At 41.9% G+C, this 22,852-nt stretch overlaps 2 protein-coding genes across 4 annotated transcripts in view; one reads left to right on the forward strand and one right to left on the reverse strand.

The window, feature by feature from the left end:
• The window catches only part of cetn3 (centrin 3), a 180,732-nt gene that overhangs the window by 69,421 nt on the left and 88,459 nt on the right, over nucleotides 1-22,852 (reverse strand). The window lies entirely within an intron of this gene.
• The window catches only part of LOC308078597 (Fc receptor-like protein 5), a 65,143-nt gene that overhangs the window by 7,004 nt on the left and 35,287 nt on the right, over nucleotides 1-22,852 (forward strand). The window contains exons 5-16 of one of the 3 annotated variants that reach the window (XM_080419831.1): nucleotides 948-1,217; nucleotides 1,930-2,199; nucleotides 2,281-2,559; nucleotides 2,760-3,056; nucleotides 3,269-3,517; nucleotides 3,643-3,885; nucleotides 5,500-5,610; nucleotides 5,760-5,784; nucleotides 6,433-6,530; nucleotides 7,045-7,086; nucleotides 7,616-7,662; nucleotides 14,101-14,575. In XM_080419831.1, coding sequence (XP_080275957.1) covers nucleotides 948-1,217; nucleotides 1,930-2,199; nucleotides 2,281-2,559; nucleotides 2,760-3,056; nucleotides 3,269-3,517; nucleotides 3,643-3,885; nucleotides 5,500-5,610; nucleotides 5,760-5,784; nucleotides 6,433-6,530; nucleotides 7,045-7,086; nucleotides 7,616-7,662; nucleotides 14,101-14,112 — 1,943 coding nt within the window. In that variant the 3' untranslated portion in view covers nucleotides 14,113-14,575. Of the gene's footprint in view, nucleotides 1-947; nucleotides 1,218-1,929; nucleotides 2,200-2,280; nucleotides 2,560-2,759; nucleotides 3,057-3,268; nucleotides 3,518-3,642; nucleotides 3,886-5,499; nucleotides 5,611-5,759; nucleotides 5,785-6,432; nucleotides 6,531-7,044; nucleotides 7,087-7,615; nucleotides 7,663-14,100; nucleotides 14,576-22,852 lie in introns of those variants that run through there. The other 2 variants (XM_080419832.1, XM_080419830.1) reach the window with 2 other exon arrangements.

A 22,852-nucleotide genomic window follows, 5' to 3' on the forward strand; every position in this document is an offset into this window, starting at 1 on the left:
CACAAAAGCCTTAAATGACCCCAAACATGTTTGAAAGTGAAATATCCTGTTAAGTGTAATGTAAAGTATACATGATTAGAACATGATTGAACATTTCACAATTAAGCTCTAATATTTCTACAGTTGCTACAAATAGTAACAAAACCTTGTATCCAATCATTTTGGCCATAAACAAGAAGTTCAAGGTTCAATTACTTTTCAAATATTGTATTCTTTAACATTTTGGACAAAATAGCTAATTTTACATTGAGGTGCCCATTCTTCTTGTATCCTTATATTGATGCTTAAATGTAAATAAGAGTGAACAGTGTTCCAGGCAGAACAGTCAGCAGGGACCACCCCAAAATATTTGCGATGAGCATAAACCCCCCCCCCCCAAAAACAAAAAAATCATAGGGGGGCCCACAGTGAATCCTTGTCCCCAGGGCCCAGAATTTGGTGAAAAGGTTTTTGTTAAAAAGTTAAATCTCTATATTCTGATAGTGCAGTAGAGTGTTTGTTCAGTAACAGAGGTCTCCCTGTCTCTCCAGCTCTTTAATGAATACAAAAATACATTTTCAGTTGGGTCACTCACCAATTTAATCCAATCAGGAGAGAGAACCCATTTATCAGCTTACATTTTATAGTGTTCCAATTTTGTCTGCTCATTTTTGTTTTTGTTTCATCAATTTCATTACAATTTCACTTGTTTGTATCATGTGTGAGTTCTCTCTACCTGATTAGGTGAAATTGATATCCAGACATGAACATGTATTTTCTGCTCACTAAAAAGCTGGAGAGACACTGTAACTGAGCAAACACTCTATACTGTCTATTGCAATGATTATGATGGGATATAGAGCTATTTAACACTTATTTTAACAACATTTAAACTCAGTGCTATCTCGCGGTATCTCCAGGAACGGTCTGTTCTTCTTTAAAGTTTATCCTCTTTATGTGAACAACAGCTCAACCGAAGGCCACACTAGAAGCTGACCAAACGCTCATACCAGTAGGGGCCCAGGGAAGTGTCACACTGAACTGCTCTGTGGAGGACTCATCTGGATGGAAATACTTCTTCTACCAACATAACACACAGTCACTGATCGAGCAACTTCTTCAAACATCTTATGGACCAATCAGAGTGTCAGAAGGTGGAATTTACCGGTGCAGAGGAGGGAGAGGAGAACCAATCTACTACACTGAATACAGTAATACAGTCACCATGGACAGAGTTGGTAATTTCATTTGCTTTGTTATTAAAAAAAACAACAACATAAAAACTGTTAGCTAGAAATATATTGCACAATTATATATTTTTTGGCTTGGCTGAAGGCCAGGCCATCTAGGATATGGTCTATGTGTATTCATGCAGTACATATGCGGAAAATGAAGAGATCTACGAGAAACGTCGCCTCATTCTTCTCTCCCATCAATTGTTGATTACATTACAGATGTTAACTGGCTTGGAGTGTTTTAATTAATTCAAAATTGGTAATTCTATTTAAATTTGTTGTACTTTTAAAGGTTCATTAATTATTTTAAAGGTTCATTAATTCAAATGCTCCCTTTCTACTTTGGAGATGCTTCATTCAGAAGTTATAACGCTTGAGGTGAAAAATCGACCTCATTAAGAAAAAACAACAAATGATACAAAAAACGTTGCTTTATCCGATCATGACATGAACACGGGTTTGAAAGAATATATTTCCAGGCAAATGTGTCAAGCTGTATGTAAGGACCTCAAGACTCATGAGTTTTGGTCTTCATCAAGCTATTCCTTTTGCATTAGCAAAATTGTCAAAGAAAGTAACCGCATCGTCTTTATTCCTACCGTTTCAGTGTATTTATGCTTTTAGATGAACATTCCACTAAAAGGCTATATAGGCCCATGGTTTATCCAGGAACTGTCTGTTCTAGTTTAACGTTTTACCTATATGTGAACAACAGCTCAACCAAAGGCCACACTAAAAGCTAACCAAACAGACATACCAGTAGGGGGCAGTGTTACACTGACCTGCTATGTGGAGGGCTCAACTGGATGGAAATTCTACTGGTACCAACATAACACAGACTCACTGATCATGCAAGATGGTGTTCAATACTCTGATGGACCAATCAGAGTGTCAGAGGATGGAATCTACCGGTGCAGAGGAGGGAGAGGAGAACCAGTTTACTACACTGCATACAGTGATTCAATATCCATGAACACAATTGGCCGTGAGTAATTTAAATTGCTTTGACAGACAGATCTAAATGAAGTCATTTTGCACGCTAATTTGTGTTTCTTAATGTTAACAGTGGCCAGGTCTGTTGTGATCCTGCAGCCCAGTTGGTCTCAGTTATTCAAAGGGGAGACCATCACTCTCAAGTGTGAGATACAGGAGAGAGGAGACACGGACTGGATTTATGAATGGAAGACAACCAGCTCTTCTACAAACAAGCCAGAGAACCAGGCTGAATTCAGGATCAACAGTGTCTCTTGGTCTGACATTGGAGACTACTGGTGTAAGGGCCGTCCCAAAAATGGCCTGCAGTCTTCAACAGGATGGAGTGATGCTATTAAACTCTCTGTGTCACGTAAGTCAGAATATATCATTTTGCAGTATATAGAAATGTCTTTAATGGAATATTGTGATTTGAGAGGACACCTACTGTCTTTTTTGCAGCCTCCAAGCAATACATAAAATTACAATATTTGCTATAGACATACCGTATGTCATGTCAAATAAAAATAAATAAACATAATACATAATACAGAGAAATGTGTTTCCCAACAGACACACAGCCTGTTCTGAGTTTGTCTGCTCGATGGTTGACTCTTGGAGCCTCAGTGACTCTGAGCTGTGATGTTAAAGAATCATCTGCAGGCTTAAGGTTATACTGGTACAGGGCTGTTCCTAAACCATCAGACAACTCCTACACTCAAGAGCTCTTACCTGGTAGTGACGATGGAACTGTAGAAGGTTCTTACATCATTCATGGTCCTACAGGCACAGGACAATATGTGTGTAAAGCTGGGAGAGGAGACCCAGTATACACTAGAGACAGTGAACGTCAGTTTGTGTGGTCTGGTGGTGAGTATGACTCATAATTCATCATTCAGCAAAAGGCAGTAGTGAGTCAGTATAAGGTAGCATAAGGCAGCAACACAAGATCAGAAATGTATTTTGGCCCTAAACCATTCAATGCTTTATAAAAATTGTGGGTGTTTAATATATGTTCTTTCTTTTTCCTGAATTCAAATGTCCTTTTGTTGTGCCTGTGTTTGTCCTGCGTTCTGTTTTAGATGTTCATTCTTCAGCTTCTCTCACAGTGAGTTCCAACAGCACTCAACACTTCATCGGTGAGTCTGTCTCACTGAGCTGTGAGGGAAACTCTACTGAATGGAGCATGAAGAGGTTCACTGTTCGACTGGCTAGACTTTATATGACTGGATCTACATGGACCAGAAACATATATACACGTGACAGCGGAGTGTATTGGTGTGAGTCTGGATTGGGAGAGTACAGCAATGCTGTCAACATCACAGTACATGGTGGGTCCAGTTACTTCATTCACTACCTAACAATACTGCAACATTCCATCAAAAACATGCTTTTACATTTGCTCAGTGTGAATCCTAACATGTGGACTGTTTTTAATGTGTTAACTGCTTTACAGATGGTCCTGTCATCCTGTTGAGTCCTGTTCACCCTGTGAATGAGGGAGATTCTGTGACTCTTCACTGCAAACACATAACAGACTCGTCACTCTCCAACGTGGACTTTTATAGAAATGAAGAACTGGTCCAAACTAAAACCAATGGAGAGATGATCATACCTGCTGTATCTAAGTCTGATGAAGGCTTCTACAAGTGTAACTATTCTGGAGGAGAGTCACCACAGAGCTGGATGACAGTGAGACGTGAGTATACTTAAAAGATAGTGCTATGTTACAATTACAGATGGAAAAGGTACCTCAATGTAAAAAAACAACAACATAAAAAAACTACTTTTAAGAAGTAGTGAAAATATCTATAATTTCCTTTTTTGCATTTTTTAAAAATAATAATTGAAACAAGAAATGGTATTAAACAAAACAAAAACAAAAAAAGGATATTTACATCCCAATCATGGGTCCTGACCGTGTTTGGGAAACTTTGCTTTACATCATAACTGGATCACATCTTTCTTTAGTTTGTGATGGACTTGTACTTGAGGGCATGTGATCACTGATCATCAGTGTTGGAAAGTAACTAAAGTAATATGTAACTTAAAGTAATATTATTACTTTTTCCCAGTAACTAGTAACGTAACTAATTACTTTCACGTTTTGAGTAATATTATTACCTTTACTTTTTTTCAAAAAGTAATTTATTACTTTTTTTCACGAGCCTTGGTGGTACTCTGGGTTTGAGTGTGTTTATTTGATCCTGTGTTGTTTTTGGTCAATTGATATAATGGTAGACTGGTTGGGATCCAGTTGCTATGCAGGCTGCTTGCTGATCCGGTCTAGAGCGGATACGGAAACGTTGCGCACTTGTCTATGTGTGAATTATCAGCTGCGGAAGGGCGGGCCTTAAACCGGATCAAACAGTGTTGCCATGTCTGCTTATTATAAGCGACTTGTTAACCAATGAAGACGCGCCGTAAGCTTGTAGGTTGGCTATTTTCAATATATATATATATATATTATTTTTTTTCAGCAGTCATACAGAATGATTGATTTTTTTTTACTTGCATTTGCTCCTACATTCTGCCACGATGATATGTGTTGCTATGGGAGCCTTTTTATTTTTGTATTTTATTAGAATACATTTTGTTTAATAAACAACAGAAGTTGTTCAAAGATTGTGTCTCATGATGAGTCATTATCTGTTTGAGCCCAGGTGTTTGAATTTGAATATTTTTTTAGGCAAAAAATACATGAAATACATTTAAAATACTTCCAAAAAAGTCCTTGCGGTCTTGTTTCCATTGAGGTCCTTAGTATTCAATTCATAGTCAAATGGTTTTCATTCAGTCTGTAAGTTATGAATTCATACACAGTAAAAGTCTTAGTGTTAATATAATTGAAATGAGTGTACAAATAGAACCAAATGGACCCGTCATGTGTACAGAACACTTTTCAGAGTTAAATCAACAATGAGGATTTTACAATGTAGGCTGCAGAAAAGAGAAAAAAAAACAACTGCTAATGTTGAAAATGCAAAGTCAGTCTTTTGGGGAGAAAGGATGCAATTACTGGGGGCGAGAAAAAAAAAGTAACTAAGTAATAAGTAACTAGTTACTTTTGGCAGGGAGTAATAAGTAAAGTAACTGCATTACTTTTTAAACAAGTAATATGTAATAAGTAACATATTACTATGTTGTAGTAACTATTCCAACACTGCTGATCATGCATTGCAGTATCTGACTACTACCGTACCTGACTCTAATCACGCACAGCTGCAGAGTGTCAGTCAAAGCGGTTTTGCACACACCCATGTTATGTTTGTAAATAAAAGACCTGTCTATAATAACCTCTCTTTGCTAGCAGTGGCTGGAGAACTCATTTCTCCACTTGTCGTGGGTCTGATTGTGGCACTTCTTGTTGTGATTCTACTGACCATCCCTCTGGTCCTGCTGTGTCGATACAGAACATCCAAAGGTGAGAACTGCGACATTACACATTATATGGATTAAATCTAGATTACAATCACTGAGCAATTCTGCATAAATTAGTATCATAGCATAGCAATTTAAAGGTTCAAAGATTTATGCATTCAACTTATGTATTACTTTTTTTTAAATTTACAGATCCATGTTGTGTTGTACGTTGTAGGTAAGTACAGTACTGATCTCTGCCTAATATTCATCAACATGACACTTGTGAAAGACATGCAGGAACGTCTTACTTGGCCAAGTGTCAAAGAAAGACTTTCTGCTAGTTTACTTAGTCTTACAGTCATTAACACCTTTTGAAACACAAAAAAGGCATGGGTTGCCGAGGCCATTAACACCCAGACTCCTATTTTTTTAAAATAATAATATAACTTACTGCTCAAATATCCACACAAATTCCACTTGTGGGGCAAGAGGTGGACAGATCTTTACCTCTACCAAAGTCCAATTCCATGAAGAGAGCTGCATTTTATAGCTCAATTGTACTATGGATGTCAGGGACCCGGATGTCTTTGGATTCATGTGCAGGAACTCAAACTGAAATACACTCAGGAAACCAGGGTTGGCAATTACATTTTATGTGATACTTGACTTCTGTAAAATTATTTGTTGTTGTTGTTTTTTTGTATTTATTTGTGATAAACTGTGATATTTTATTTTTTTGTTAATATACATTAATGTCTTGGACCCCAGGAAGAATAGCTGACGTTAAGGAGTCAGCTAATGGGGATCTGTATAAATAAACGAATAAACGGCAATACATTCCATCTTGTTTACTTCATTTCCTCTCAATATCTTTAAATTCCAGACACAATCAGTCTCAGGGAACCAATGAGGGCTCTGCTGCATACCACAGGACCAATCAAAGTGGGGCACATGATGATACGTACTGTACACTGCAGCACGGTCAGTATTTGAACCAGTCATGTTTGTTTACTTTGTTAAGGACGACACGGCCAATTGTGTTCATATAGACGCTCGATCCAATCAGATGCACCACGACTGATTCAAACTTTACCCCTGTGCCACCCGATTGCCGTTTAAGGACACTTCAAGTTATTCTGACAAGGATAACTGTTTTGAATCTAAATTCATCTAGAATTTCAAATTTTGTAGATTTATTTTTTTGCACACCTACTTACAAGGACTGGTGCGTAGGAGAGAACAACCAACGTAGAGAAAAGAAGTGGTGGTCATACACACTATCTTCACTTAACAAAGTTTATTTAATAAAGTTTCGGTCAACTGACCTTCATCAGGTATCACCCCGTTACCCGATGAAGGTCAGTTGACCTTCATTTAAGTCATTCAGTTTGTTTTGTGTTAATTTTTCCTAATTAGCAGAATAATTAACTAAATTAAAACCATGTGTAAAATAACAAAATAAACATCACATCAATGCTTATTTGTTTACCTTTAGGCGACACAAGTATCTATGGCGTAATCAACCACTATGAAAATGGTACAGTATATTCTTTTTAAAGATCCAATTATTGTAATCACATTTTCCTCCATCTTCCACACATGTTATTGTAGTATACTAACATTAGGTGTATCATAGTTACAGGTTCAGATGTATCACTATCATTTTTTAGAAAGGTTTTAGCTTCCCCTGCTGCTGAGCACAGTAACTTCTTGTTCACAGGACAGTTAGTTTACTCTGTGACAGTGTCACCACCTCGTTCACAAGCTTTCTCATGAAGGAGAAACAGTCTAAAGAATTAGAGCTGCATGTTTTTATTTGATCCCCAGCGTTACAATGTTGTTAAGAAAGGAAGGAATCAATGATGTATAATGATGGCATAATTTTTGTCATTAGTATACATCATTGATCCGATCACTTCCTACAGGTCTGGAATCAGTATAAACTTGTGGTTTATTCGTTCTATACCGGAGACTCTGTTTTACACTGCACTATATGCACATCATCAGTACCTGTCCATACTGGTTTCATTGATATTTGTTATGACATGCTGCTCTTATTTTCTCAGTACCTGGAACTACTGCTGCTGTTGTTGTGTCCACCAATAACAATCAGGTATTTATAAAGGTTAAAGGTTATCTTATCTTAAAACATTTATTCATTATAGTTTGGTGAATGTTTAAGATAACATCAAACAACACAGTGTCACTCATGCCATTATAATGTGGGTGAAGATGGTTTTTAATATAAAAATACTCTTCCCTTCACCTTTGGAGAACAGATATCCATTGGAGTTACAGCATCAACTCAAAATGATATATTAGAGAGGCATCTTTCTGTTGTAACGACCTCACCAACTGATCAACACTCCAGCTGACATGCTGACAATTCATTGATTCAATCAAATCTGAGGACATTAAATTACATCAATTATTACCAGAAGCAAGCTGGTTCTGTTTCATTCCCTCCTGACTGCCAGTAGGCAGTTACAGTAGTGAATAATGCCTCTCGCGCTCCGCGCAGGTCGAGTATTTATATAAAAAAAGTCATGTGACGCGTAGGCTACCTGTGCGTCCGCCGTCCCGGCTACATAAGCACATGATAGCCTGCGCGCGGCCTCTTTGAACTTCTCGCTACCTGGCGTGCATCGCGGGTAAGTATTGCTCTGAAGAATCCGTGCATCGGTTCTTTGTTTTGCAGGTCCAAAGAGAGAAAGACACTACGTGTTGTTTGGTGAGTTGACATCCTGCCTGTGACAGTTGTCGAGAGCGCAATTTATTGCCCTCTTAAGGCTGTGGTTGTCAAACTATCTCCTCCTCTCTTTTCTTTATCTATCGGGAGGATTTTCGAGCGTGGCTCGTTCACCAGCTACACACACACTGTCTTACACAGAGTGTTGTGAGAGTGATCCTCCACACTGGGTGTCGGTCGCGTGCTGTGGGCTGCCCACAGCACTCGCCTGATTTACCTGGCTATAATAGCTTGTTTGATTAATTAAAGGTTAAATTAATTAAAAAGTTAAATTAATTTGAAAAATTAAATTGATTGAAAATAATAATAATAATCAATTAATTAAAAGTTACTGGAAGTTCCTGACGCGTACTGTGGCTGCACAGTTCTCGCTACGATTGCCTGGTTAAACACCTGATTGACATTTAAGCTGTTCTAAACTGTTGAAGGTGAATATCAAATCTGCTGGACGTTCTGGTTAGTGTTCAGATTTCCTAGCCTGATGAGCTAACAGCAAGCTACTTTAGCCTGACTGATTAGCTACACTTTGTGATTGTTGCTGGAGGTTACTAACGCGTTCGGTAATTGTACAGCTCTCGTTGGTATTGCCTGGCTACACAACTGACTCGATATGGAGTGTTCGTCCTGTAAGGTTCACCTTCAGGTCGAGGACGGCCATGAATTGTGTCCATCATGCTTGGGTATCGGTCATCTCAAGGAAGCTCTGACTGACCAGGCATGCATGAATTGTAGCATCCTGCCACTCTCTGTGAGAGAGGCCAGGCTGCAGGGGGTGGAGAACCTCCTTTACAGGGGAGACCTTCCACCCTCTGGGGTCCCTTCCGGTGGGAAGGCGAAGCGCAAACACGGGTCTCATGGCGAGCGCGGTCACCCTGCCCCGAAGAGGTCGGCGGGGGCTGACAAGGCTCCATATCACCATGAAATGGACGATTTGCGAGCTGAAATAGAGCGCCTTAAGGCAATGGTGCAGCCACCGCCTCGCCTGCCTCTAGCACCTCCCCCACGCCAGGCGGCCTGGGAATCGGAGGAAGACAATGCTGACGTCCTGTCAACTAGAGCTTCAGACTCTGAGTTCCATGACGGGGGTTATAGCCCCAGGTACGACCCTTCCCCCGAACGGGGGTCTCAGGGTACTCCCCAGCCTGGGAGTGTGCAGGCTGAGGATGGCTCAGAGACTTCCCGCAGGAGCTCGGGAAGCACTGAGCTAGGAGATGGGCCCTGCGCGTTGCGTGCAACGCTGCGTGCTGCCCTGGCTAAGGTCGGTTTGGATGAGCCACCGGCCGCTCAGGTTGTGAGTAACCCGTTCTTCCGACGGGTTGCTGCGGCTCCACCCTTTGCTGTCCCACCCTCGCCTCACTACTTAAGTCAGCTGAAGCAGTGTTGGGCTGATCCAGGCGCACCTGCCCACCGAGGCAAGGATGCAAGAGCCCTGGCCTCCATGAGTGAGGCAGAAAAACATGGACTGGTTCACATACCTCCTGTGGACCAGTGCATTGCGGCGCTGGTTCTCCCTCCGGATGAGGCTCTGAAGAACGCAGCCCGCTGTCCCAGCTCGCAGTGCCGGGTCACTGATGGCCTTCTGTCGAAGGCATATGATTCCGCTGCCTGCATGGCCCGTATGGGAAACTCTCTCTCTGTGCTCCTCCTCGCCCAGTCCAAGATCTTAGAGAGCGGGCAACCAGGGAGTGAGTTGGGCGACATTAACGATGTGGCTCTTGAGACCTTCGGCTTAATGTCAAGTGAACTTGGCCGTTTGATGTCCACCCTGGTCGTGACACGACGTCAGGTGTGGCTTGCTCAGGCGCCTATGTCTGACGAATGCAGAAAGGCGCTACGGAAGCTCCCTGTTGTGCCGGGCCAGTTGTTTGGGCCAGAGGCAGACAAAGCACTAGAACGTAGGCGGCAGTCACGACAGGCTTCAGAAGCCTGGGGTCAACGGGGTAGAGGCATGATGGCCCCCCCCGTTCGACCCTCTAAGCCACGTGGCGCGCGGGACCCGCGACGCTCGGGCTACCTGAGTCCTCAGCCGCAGCCCTGGCAACGGGACCAGGCGGCTGCAGGCAGATGGCAACATCAGTCCAGAGGTGGGCGGCGCCCACCTCGCCAGCCCCAGCGTGGGCAATGGCAAAACCAGTGCCCCCCCAAGCCCCCAAATAACCCTCCAGGCACAGCCTGAGGGTCGGGGGCCGGCTGCGGGAAGATTTTCACAGCAGCACCTGAATTATTGGGCAGACCATGCCAAGGATGCATGGGTCTTGACAACAATGTCTCAAGGTTACAGGTTGCAGTTCCGCCACCGACCCCCACCACCTTCAGGGGTCAGGGTGACCTCGGTCACAGACCCCGTGAAGGCCCAGTGTTTGGCCCAAGAGGTGGCCAAGCTCTTGGACAAACGAGCCATAACAGTAGTTCACCCACGTTCACAGAACGAGGGGTTCTACTCAACTTACTTTCTCATCCCAAAGAAAGACGGGTCTCTCAGGCCTATACTAGACCTAAGAAGGTTGAACGTGTACCTCAAGGTCCTTCCGTTTCGGATGCTTCGCACAGTCGACGTCCTGCAGACGATCACACAGGGGGAGTGCTTCACCTCAATAGATCTGAGGGACGCGTATTTTCATGTGCCTATACACCCAGAGCACAGAAAATACCTCCGCTTTGCCTTTCAAGGCCAAGTCTACCAGTTTGCCGTTCTGCCGTTCGTTCTGTCTCTAGCTCCCCGCATCTTCACAAGGTGTATGAGGGCAGCCTTAACATCGCTATGCCTGTCAGGAGTGAAGATACTTCCCTACCTCGACGATTGGCTCATCTGCGCCCCCTCTTTCAGGGAAGCGGAACAGGTGACATCCAGGGTCCTCGCTCACATCGAGGCACTGGGCATGTCGGTGAACCTCGAGAAGAGCTTGTTGGTTCCGACACAACAGACCACCTTCATCGGCAGGTCCCTAGCATCGGTATCGATGCAGGCACGACCGACTACACAGAGGGTAGAGAAGATACACAACCTCCTGCGGTCTTTCCGCCTGGGGGCAATGTTGACTGTCCTAACATGGCTCAGACTGCTTGGCATGCTGACCTCAGTCTCAGCGATCACTCCTCTGGGGCTGTTACATCTACGCCCACTACAGAGGTGGTTCAATGGCCTTCGCATGGACCCCTGCCTACACAGGGGGGTCAAGGTCAAAGTCACTCGCAGGTGCCTTGGTTATCTCCGCCGGTGGCGGGACAATGCATTCCTGCTGCATGGGGTTCCTCTCGGCTCAGTCCCGGCGAGACGAGAGGTAGTGACAACAGATGCCTCGCTTCAAGGTTGGGGCGCGGTATGGCAGAAGAGGTCAGTCCAGGGGGTATGGTGCTCTCGGTGGAGAGGACGCCATATCAATGTGCTAGAACTCCGGACTGTTTCCTTGGCGCTGAAGCACTTCTTACCCTTTCTCAGGGGGAAGCATGTGCTCATTCGGACAGACAGCACCTCAGTGGTGTTTCATGTCAACCATCTAGGAGGGACCAGGTCTCTGGAGTCCCTGAGGGAAGCCCAGCGACTGTGGACATGGGCTTATCCTCTATTTTCCTCGATGAGGGCAATGCACCTGCCAGGCAGAGTAAACTCTGTGGCAGATTATCTGTCTCGTCAGAGACTGCCCTCTGGGGAGTGGAGATTGCACCCCCAGGTGGTACAGTTGATTTGGGATCGGTACGGGGTAGCCCGTGTAGATCTGTTTGCCTCAAAGGGCACAACTCATTGTCCTCTGTGGTTCAGCCTGGCAGAGTCCAGTGCCCCGCTTGGGATGGACGCTCTCGCCAACATCTGGCCGAGGGCGCTCCTGTATGCGTTTCCTCCGATCCCCCTGTTGTTGCCTGTGCTTCACAGGGTGAGATTGTCAGATCACAGAGTTCTCATGGTGGCCCCCAAGTGGCCCTCGAGAATATGGTATTCAACGCTCCTCAGTCTATTGGACGGGGATCCTTGGCAGCTTCCAGTGAGGATGGACCTCCTGTCCCAGCTGGACGGGAAGGTATGGCATCCATCACCGAGCCTCCTTCAGCTTTGGGTATGGCCATTGAGAGGGATCAGTCACTCTTGAGTGTGCTTGACCCCTCAATATGTGAGACTTTGCGGAATGCTAGAGCCCCTTCCACAAGGTTGGTGTACTCTAATTGCTGGGCTGCTTTCTCATCATGGTGCAGCGACAGGGGTCTAGACCCAGTCTCTTGCCCTGTACAACATGTATTACATTATTTACAGTGTCTACTTGATGCGGGCCGTGCGGCCTCCACGTTGAGGGTACACACGGCCGCTATATCCTTTAATCATAGCCATATTGATGGCAGGTCAGTTGGTGCGCATTACTGGGTGACACAGTTTCTGCGTGGTGCCAAGAGGTTACGCCCCCCTAGGGTGGGGCGTGCTGCAACTTGGGACCTACCTCTGGTCCTGCAGGCATTGAGCCGGGCGCCCTTTGAGCCTATGGCAGGGTCGTCCTTGAGCTCTTTATCCATTAAGACTGCGTTTCTGTTAGCAGTCACGACAGCCAAGCGTGTGAGTGAGCTCCACGCACTTTCTATTAGTCCAGTATGCCTTCATTGGAAGGCGAACGACTCTGGGGTTACACTTTGGCCGAATGTGTCATTCCTACCTAAAGTATTGCCCCCCAATCATACTAATCAGGCCATAGAGTTGGCGGCATTCCATCCTCCCCCGTTTACATCCGGGGTGGAGGAAAGGGCCCACTTACTGTGTCCAGTCCGTGCGTTGCGACTGTATATTCAGGAAACGCAGAGTATTAGACGCTCATAGCAGCTATTTGTCTGCTACGGCGGAAAGAATAGGGGATGTGCACTGTCTAAACAGCGGCTATCCCACTGGGTAGTTGACACAATTAAAAAGGCTTATGAAGTAGCCGGTAAACCTGCCCCTTCAAATGTCATCTGCCATTCTACCAGGGGCGTAGCCACGTCCTGGGCGGCGATGAAGGGGGTGTCACTGACGGACGTCTGTGCGGCGGCATCTTGGACAGCGCCTTGCACATTCTCGAGGTTCTATCGCCTTGACGTGGCCTCTGGATCCTCACTGGCGTCAGCTATCCTGCCGCTGGCTGCTACGGCAGACTAGGAGGTGGGTGCAATTCCTCGTGACACTTGTGGTATAAGTCATCCACTACTGTAACTGCCTACTGGCAGTCAGGAGGGAATGAAACAGAACGGAAGTTACGAATGTAACTATGGTTCTGTGAATTCCTGGATGACTGCCAGTAATACTGGTCACTCGGAATCTTTCAGGGCGAGAAGATTCTTAGAGGCCGCGCGCAGGCTATCATGTGCTTATGTAGCCGGGACGGCGGACGCACAGGTAGCCTACGCGTCACATGACTTTTTTTATATAAATACTCGACCTGCGCGGAGCGCGAGAGGCATTATTCACTACTGTAACTGCCTACTGGCAGTCATCCAGGAATTCACAGAACCATAGTTACATTCGTAACTTCCGTTATCTGATGAGAAAATGTCTGATGAGAAAATGTCTACAACCAGGAGGAGATTTAAAGGGAATTCATCATATTTTCACAGCCACAGCAGTTATAATATTTTGGATGACTTCATATGAACATGTTGAGATGGAATGAAAATTAAACTCAATGAATGACAAAACTCTGACAAGTGAATTAGAGGTGAATACACCGTTTTACATTCCACAGTTAAAGAAAAGCAGTAGATAGAATGCCAGACTACATATTATACTGCAGGTTCAATGACAGAGTATCCTGTTTAAAATGTTTGCTTTATTCATTTTCTTTGTTTCAGCTCCTTCCTTAGGTAGAGACGCTTAAGACAACCCAACACACGTGGATAAAGTCACATGGATCTTCACCAGTAAATGCAACGTAACATTTAAATGCAATAGCCATACACACGTACGCACATGCGCACACAAGCATGAACTCACACACACACACACGCACGTGCGCACGCACATGCACATGTGCGTACACACAGAACATGTGTATGCAGAACACCTTATTTTGCAGTTGCCTCATTGTAGCACAATAACTTGTGTATTTTAGAAACGATTATTAATGTGGATGATAACTGTAGTTTTAAAGGTAGGGCAACAGATGAGGCACAATGTCAGATATGTACATACTACACAATAGACAATACGTTTTTTTTTTAAATATAAGGATATGATATGCAAATGACTTAAAATGAGAAAAGTTAAAAAAAAAGAAGGCAACTGTATAGGTAGCAGAATGAATCAGTTGCAGAGTAATGAAATCACAAGTAGATAGTAGTAGTAGTAGTAGTAGTAGTAGTAGTAGTAGTAGTAGTAGTTGTAGTAGTTTTATTTTGGTCATTAATAGCAATTTAATTCAATGCCTTCATTTGATATGAATCAGTGAAACATAGACCAAAACTGTGTAGGCTGAAGCTTTAGCCTATTGTGCCCACCCTTTTAACATTTAAGTAAATAGATGAAATTGCTAGTTGTACTTACTGTACAGTAGTGACTGTACATAGTACAATATTGGCCATAAATATACATTGTAAATGCCTATATTCAAAACCTAAATTTGCAATACTGTGGATTGTTAAATATGAAATTAAATGTATATTTGTGATGTCCCTTTAGGCTATTTGTGGAGTGGTGGGGTCAAGCAGCATAGGTTTTTGTTTTGTTTTTCCACATCAGTTGAATTTCCAGAGTTTTAAAGCAGCACTATGTAGTTTGGGGTATCAGTGGCCACTTTGGACACAAATGACATTGATATAGCGCTGTGATTGGCCAGTCTTTGCTTTGACTGGTCGTTCTGCCTTGGTGCCTTGGCAAATGCCAGGATGAAACTCATTGTCTCCCCTAGTTATATAGTCAAGCCCCTAGCAGGGACCCCCCTGAGTCTATACATTTATGGAAGGATGATTGTTATTGCTTAAACATGTAACTTTGTAATTTTGTGGGACATATGCTATATAGTTGTTAAAATGTTACATAGTGCTGCTTTAAATTATCTGTTACATTGTCTTTAACTATTTTCTTTGTATATTTTCAATTTTAATGTAAACTTGTGCTTTATCAACCTATTTTGATGAAATCTTTGTTTTTAAAATATATATTTTCTTTTAGATAATTAAACTTTTAATGTTTGTACAGAGTTTGACTTGCTTTCTGGAAGCTACTTTCATTCATCTTAAACAAACAATGTCATGTTTTTGATCATTCTAGTGTTTCTTCTACTTTCAATTGAATGTTTTAAAGTATGTTAAGTAAATACATCTTTAAATCCAATACTTTTTTATTTTATATGTAAAGAAACTTTGCTTCGGTTTAACACAATAAAATAAGTATTTTAAGAACGATCTTTGATTGTGATCAAGGTGTATCAGAACTCTGCTTGTATTTGCAGTTCAATAAAAACAAGTTTGTTGTCACACTGATGTAAAAAGACTTCTTTCGAGATGAGGGCCAAACTGGAAAAACCCAAATGCTGTTAAATAAACAATAAACGTCGGTTTATAAACAGATGAATCTTGAGCCACGCTGGAAAGAAGGATTTCACCAAGAATTTTCAGTGAAAGATTAGAGCCAGGTAGTCAATGATGGATTTTAACTATCTATTATTGCAGATCATCGTCTTGCGTTCACTGAAAGATTAAGTACAAACTTCATCTTTGGTTTTGAACCACAGAAGGAGGCAAGACAAATGTGACAACATTTAGCATTTAGATACAGAGTGGAGTTTACTTGCAGGCTCTTGCAAAAGGTGGATTTGAACCACTACACTACTTCTGCAGTTTCTATGCTTTGAGTTGTGTACTGTACCATCATGGTTCATAATTGATCACTTGTCTTGCATGCTGTTATGCCCCAGTCTAGGGGTGCCTGAGACACAACTTACATAACCAGAGTTATGTGGAGTTTGCGTGCGAGAAAAGCACATTATTTGATAAGTGGTGCCAGGCTTCTAAAATCAATACTATGGCTGCGATGCGGGAATTAATTCTGCTTGAAGAATTTAAGAAATGCCTGCCCGAACAAATTGTGGTGTGTATTAATGAGCAAAAGGTATTATCATTAACCAAAAGGTGCAGTCCTGGCTGATGAGTTTATTTTAACTCATAACAGTGTGTTCTCTGCCCCAACATGTCATGGTTTTACTGCCACACCAGAAAGGTCTCCCAAGGTGGCACGTAAAACCACGACACCAGCAACGGGCGAGAACCGCAAGTGTTATTATTGCCGAGAGCCAGGCCATTTGATTGCGCAGTGTCCAGCTACGAGAAAAAGGGGGCAGCCTAATAGCAATTTTCCCGCAGGCATTGGGTTGATTAAGTCTGTTTCTTTGCATCATAGCCACGCTGAGTCAGATCATATGTAGAGGTAGACCCTTGTTTTAAGCCTTTTGTGTTTGACGGCTTTGTTTCAGTGACATGGCGAGGAAAAACATAAAGTGCTGGCGTTTGGAACTTGGCTAGGAGAAAAACATCTACAGGAGTGAGGACAGCCATCTTTATAGTCCCCAGCCTGGTCACATGAGCCAATCATCAGCAGGCTCCACCTAGTAATCAGCCAGTCACACTCAGCCACCACTCATTCACCATTCACACCAGCTGGTACTCAGTTACTCAATCACACACACACACACACACACACACACACACACACACACACACACACACACACACACACACACACACACCAATGAGGAATACATACCTACACACACAGGCAACATACAGGAAAATACATATATGACCCTATAGGGTCATAACATGCTCTCAAGAAGATTAAAGCCAGGTACAAATTTAGGGGGAAAAAAGGGTTTTGAAGCAAGAACCTTTGGTTGTCAAAGCGCGGAAATAACCCCCACACCACAGAAGCGTGCATAACTTTAGTTAGCATTTAGATACAGATCTGGAGTTTATTTTTGTGTCGCAGAATTCATCCGACAGTTGTTTTATCTAGTTGAGGCACCTGATTTTTCCCCCCTGTCTTCAGTTTGAATGGCTGTTTTAGTTTTTATTGAGGCATCTGAACCAGTTTTTGAACGGAGCGATAGCTCTGTTCAGACTATCGCTCCGTTCAGACTGACAGCTTTGGGCCAAATGGGCAAAACGGGGAGTTAACCTCTGAAGCTATTTAAAGAGAGGCGGGGCGTCTGTGAAAAAGGGGCGGGGTTGGGTAAGTCTGGTTGGTCTGTTGCAAAAAGGGGGCGGGTTTGCTAAAAAAGGGTCTCAAACGCCGTCATCATTAAATGTCCGTCCACCGATTGGTTGTGATATTGCCCTGACAACCAACAACAACCAATCAAACACATGACTGTCCCTTCGGGCTATGGAATCTATCTCCTGGATGAGGTTCGGGTTCCACAACATGCCACCTCCCTCATGGCGCGTGTGTGTGTGTGTGTGTGTGTGTGTGTGTGTGTGTGTGTGTGTGTGTGTGTGTGTGTGTGTGTGTGTGTGCGTGTGCGTGCGCGCGCGCGCAGCGTGCGTTATTGTGTTTGCCAGAGATATTTTCGTATTTTGGTTTGTCTGACAATGGATATACTGATCTTAAGACAGTCGTCTGTCACGACCGTCATTGATGAACTTCAACCTGGTGTTTGCACTTTCTCCATTTACGGCCCTACATCTACATAAACGTTCAGATTTCAAATATAAAGTACTTACCTCGTGGCCACGGACGTTATAATGATGTACGGCTTCTCAACAGTATCCGTTTATTCCGTGTTGTTCAATAAAAAGCATTTTAATCCGATCGACGGCCATTTCCTCATACAGTTACAATGTATCAGAGTGCAATACACCTCCCAACCGCTAGGGTCGCTTAGTTGAAAGCATGGAGAAAATTCGGAGAAAGAGGCCATTGATCGAATTAAAATGCTTTTCATTGAACAATACGGAAGACACGGGTACTTCTGACGGCCCGTATATAATTGTAACATCCATGGCCATGGGGTACGCACTTTATATTTGAAACCTGAACGTTTATGTAGATGTACGGGTTGTAATCAGAGATGGGAAGTAACGAAGTACAAGTACTTCGTTAATCGTTACTGTAACAAAGTACTTTTTTGGAGTATCTGTACTTTACTCAGTATTTATTTTTCGGACTACTTTTTACTTTTATCCGTTACATTTTAACACAATTTTCAAAAACAGGCTCGTTACTTTAGTTGTAATGTTGCGCGCAGATCAAACGAAAATAAGCGCAAGAGTTATTATTTATAGCTCTGTGTGTCACGGTACTACAAATGGCTTTATACTTCCTGTAAGTAGACACCAAAATAAAACTAAGTTAATCAATCATTACCAGTGGCTCTTATTTTGAAGTCCTTAGGGGAAGTTAGTTTCTGTTGATCACGAGCAGTTATGACCGTCGGTCTGATCGCGTCTGAGACCTGTGTGTGTGTGTGTGTGTGTGTGTGTGTGTGTGTGTGTGTGTGTGTGTGTGTGTGTGCGCGCGCGCGCGCGCGCGTGCGTACCGGGTGAGACGAATATAAACAACAACACGTGGATTAATCGCAGGTTTTGGCCAAACCATGCTCCTCTGACTTAAACATTGTTGTACTATGGAAGTGCGGTAGCCTTGGATCAAGACGGTCATAGTTGTAACTAGAAGGTACTGTTCCTGAAGAAACAGTGTGGGATCGCTAAGAATGTTGATGGTATTGAGTATTGATAGTGTTAGTAGAGTTAAAGGTTTGAAAGGTTTGAAAGGTTTTAAAGGTTCTAAAGTTTTGAAAGGTTCTAAAGGTTTGAAAGGTTTAAGAGGTTTGAAAGGTTTGAAAGGTTTAAGAGGTTCTAAAGGTTTGAAAGGTTCTAAAGGTTCTAAAGCTTTGAATGGTTCTAAAGGTTTGAAAGGTTTGAAAGGTTTGAAAGGTTTAAGAGGTTCTAAAGGTTTGAAAGGTTTAAGAGGTTCTAAAGGTTTGAAAGGTTCTAAAGGTTTGAAAGGTTTGAAAGGTTTGAAAGGTTTGAAAGGTTTGAAAGGTTTGAAAGGTTTAAGAGGTTCTAAAGGTTTAAGAGGTTCTAAAGGTTTGAAAGGTTCTAAAGGGTATTTACTTTAAATTATTTTTAGTCACTTTATTTACTTTAAAGTATTTTTTACAAATTTTTACAACTTTTAAGTATTTTTACTATTTTTTTCAACTTTTAAGTATTTTTACTCATGTTGAGTACTTTTAAGTATTTTTACTCAGTATAAGTACTCTTAAGTATTTTTAATCAAGGTACTTACTTTAAAGTATTTTTAGTCACTTTATTTACTTTAAAGTAGCTTTTACTAATTTTTACAACTTTTAAGTATTTTTACTCTTTTTATCAACTTTTAAGTATTTTTACTATTTTTTTCAACTTTTAAGTATTTTTACTCATTTTGAGTACTTTTAAGTATTTTTACTCAATATAAGTACTCTTAAGTATTTTTACTCAAGGTATTTACTTTAAAGTATTTTTAGTCACTTTATTTACTTTAAAGTAGCTTTTACTAATTTTTACAACTTTTAAGTATTTTTACTCTTTTTATCAACTTTTAAGTATTTTTACTATTTAAAAAGTGAAATATCTCTAAAAGTACAAATTATTTCAAAAAATTCTAATGGTAGCCAATATGTCCTAAGTAGGCTGAACGTTATAGAGTTGGAACGGAGTTTCTATCTAAAAGTATGAATTTCTCCATTGAAATGAATGGGATTTTTTTAGAAGTAAAAAGTGAAATATCTCTAAAAGTACAAATTATTTCAAAAATTCAAATGGTAGCCGACATGTCCTGAGTAGGCCGAACGTTGAAGAGTTGGAACGGAGTTTGTAGCTAAAAGTATGAAGGACTAGTTAGCCGTCAAAAAACGGTGTTGACAATAACAGTAGTGTGATCGCTTTAGCGATCCCACAACAAGGCTAGAAGTTTGTCAAACTCTTTCAACCTCTGCAGCATCATTAGGTGAGTTCATCTACAACAACCAAACACAAGTGCCGAACGACAAATCAAGCACATAACGTGCGAGCGAGCGGCATAATGTCAGCCTGGTGTGTGTGTGTGTGTGTGTGTGTGCGCGCGCGCGTTTTCTTCGAAGTATGCTTGTCTAGTGGGCTCACTTTTGTGTTTGAATTAAGTACAGTACAGTTGTTAATGCCATCTCTTGCTGTGTCTGTCTGTCTGTCTGTCTGTCTGTATGGTAACAGTAACAGGATAGGTGGGCACTACAGACATCTGGGCACCTCAATGTAAAATATTTTGTTCAAACTGTAAAAAAAAGAATTAGGGGGAAATGGTCTATAAAGCAGGGGTCTTCAAAGTTTTTCAGGCCAAGGACCCCTTCGCTGAGAGAGAAATGAAGCAGGAACCCCTTAGCTGAGAGAGAGAGATGAAGCAGGGACCCCTTAGCTGAGAGAGAGATGAAGCAGGGACCCCTTAGCTGAGACAGATGAAGCAGGGACCCCTTAGCTGAGAGAGAGATGAAGCAGGGACCCCTTAGCTGAGACAGATGAAGCAGGGACCCCTTAGCTGAGAGAGAGATGAAGCAGGGACCCCTTAGCTGAGACAGATGAAGCAGGGACCCCTTAGCTGAGAGAGAGATGAAGCATGGACCCCTTAGCTGAGAGAGATGAAGCAGGGACCCCTTAGCTGAGAGAGAGATGAAGCATGGACCCCTTAGCTGAGAGAGATGAAGCAGGGACCCCTACTACATATTGTATAAAATTGTGTTGCAGATTAAACATTTTCATAGATTTCAGAGAATAGCTTAGGCTGTCATCAGTGTTGTGTAAATTAATGTTTAAAAAAAAAAATCGGCTAGATCGGCTATTTTCGGCTAATGTTCCCCTGAGAACAGGGATGCAATAGGGTTCAAGTGGTTAATGTAAAAAAAAAACATTCTATCACACAAATATTTGCCGGACCCCCTATAGTAGCTCTGAGGAGCCCCTAGGGGTCCCGGACCCCCTGTTGAAGACCCCTGGTCTAAAGTAAAGTCTATATGATTAGAACATGCATAAACATTCGACAATTAAGGTCTAATATTTCTACAATTGCTACAAATTCCTACAAAACCTGTATATCTAGTCATTTTGGCGCATAAACTAGAAGTTGAATGATAAATTAAGTCTGATAATGATGTACCGTGCATGTTCACATCATGTATACTTTACTTTAGACCATTTTTCAAACATTACATGTTTTAACATTTTGGACCTAATTTTACATCGAGGTGCCCAGATGTCCCTAGTGCCCACCTATCTGTATCCTGTAGTATAGCTGAATAGGATGGGGTAGGACTACGCTACTGTAACATCAGTTACATCAGTCATAATGGTGGTAGCCTACTTGGAGAAGCAAATATTTTCCAGGTTGAGAACCACTTATTGATTTCAAGAGTTGGGTCGACTACTTGTATGATTCGTCACATCACAGTTTGGAAACCAATCCTGGGCCAGTTTTAAGACGTTTGCTGGGGATCTTTTAAGTTTAATAACCTTGGGGTACAAATTGCATTTCTTTGCACAGAAATATCCGGTAAGAATGCTTTTACTTTTACTCAAAGTAAATTTCAGAGCCTGTACTTTTTTACTTTTACTCAAGTAATTATTTGAATGAGTACTTCTACTTTTACCAAAGTCGTTTTTTACACAAGTAATTGTACTTCTACTCGAGTACAGAATGTCAGTACTTTTCCCATCTCTGGAAGGCCTGTAGTGTTATGTGGCAGTAGGCCTACCTTTTTTTATTTGACAACTTCAGTACTACTTTGTAGATTTCGATTATTATTAGAAAACTTACATTAACCACTTCACCCCTATAAACATTTCGTCCATTCTAAAATAGCCGATCTACAAGCTCACAGATCTTGTAGATCTGCTATTTTCAAAAGATGTCACACATTTGACAACTTGTGCAATGGGATATTCTGCATAATGAGTAGCCTACTTTCTAGTTTTGGTACTTTAAGTACATTTAGATACCAATGTTTTTGTACTTTTACTCAAGCACATTTTTAATGCCGGACATTTACTTATAACATAGTCATTTTACATTTTCTACATTGCAGTATTGATACTTTTACTAAAGTAAAAAATGTGCATGATTTTTCCACTGACTGTATGTCCAACCACGAGGTTAGTGCCAGGGACCACCATAACATTTGTGGTCTAAAAATGTTTGCAAAAACATTGCACGTTTTTCACATTTTGTCAAAAGTTTTTGAAAATAGCAGATCTACAAGCCCACAACGCGTCACACACTCTCTCACTGGATATGTTATCCAATGTATTCATTCAGATCCAAACTATGGTAAGTACGTAGCTAAGCTACTGAAATGCTATATTTCACCATAGCAGATCCAAACTATGCCATCAAAATAAAGTATTAAACGTAAAAATGCAATATTTCACAATAGTAGATCCAAACTATGCTAAGTAGGTAGCTGACGAAAATGTGCTAATATATATATATAAGGCTAAATCACCTGTTGTCGTGGGTTCCTTTTGTGGACCTGTAATGTTCATATAACCATCATAACAATAACTTGATATAACATAGGCTACTTGTGGCCACAATTTTGTA

Source organism: Gymnoscopelus braueri (genome assembly GCF_963280865.1).
Source record: "Gymnoscopelus braueri genome assembly, chromosome: 22".
Lineage (NCBI taxonomy): Eukaryota > Metazoa > Chordata > Actinopteri > Myctophiformes > Myctophidae > Gymnoscopelus > Gymnoscopelus braueri.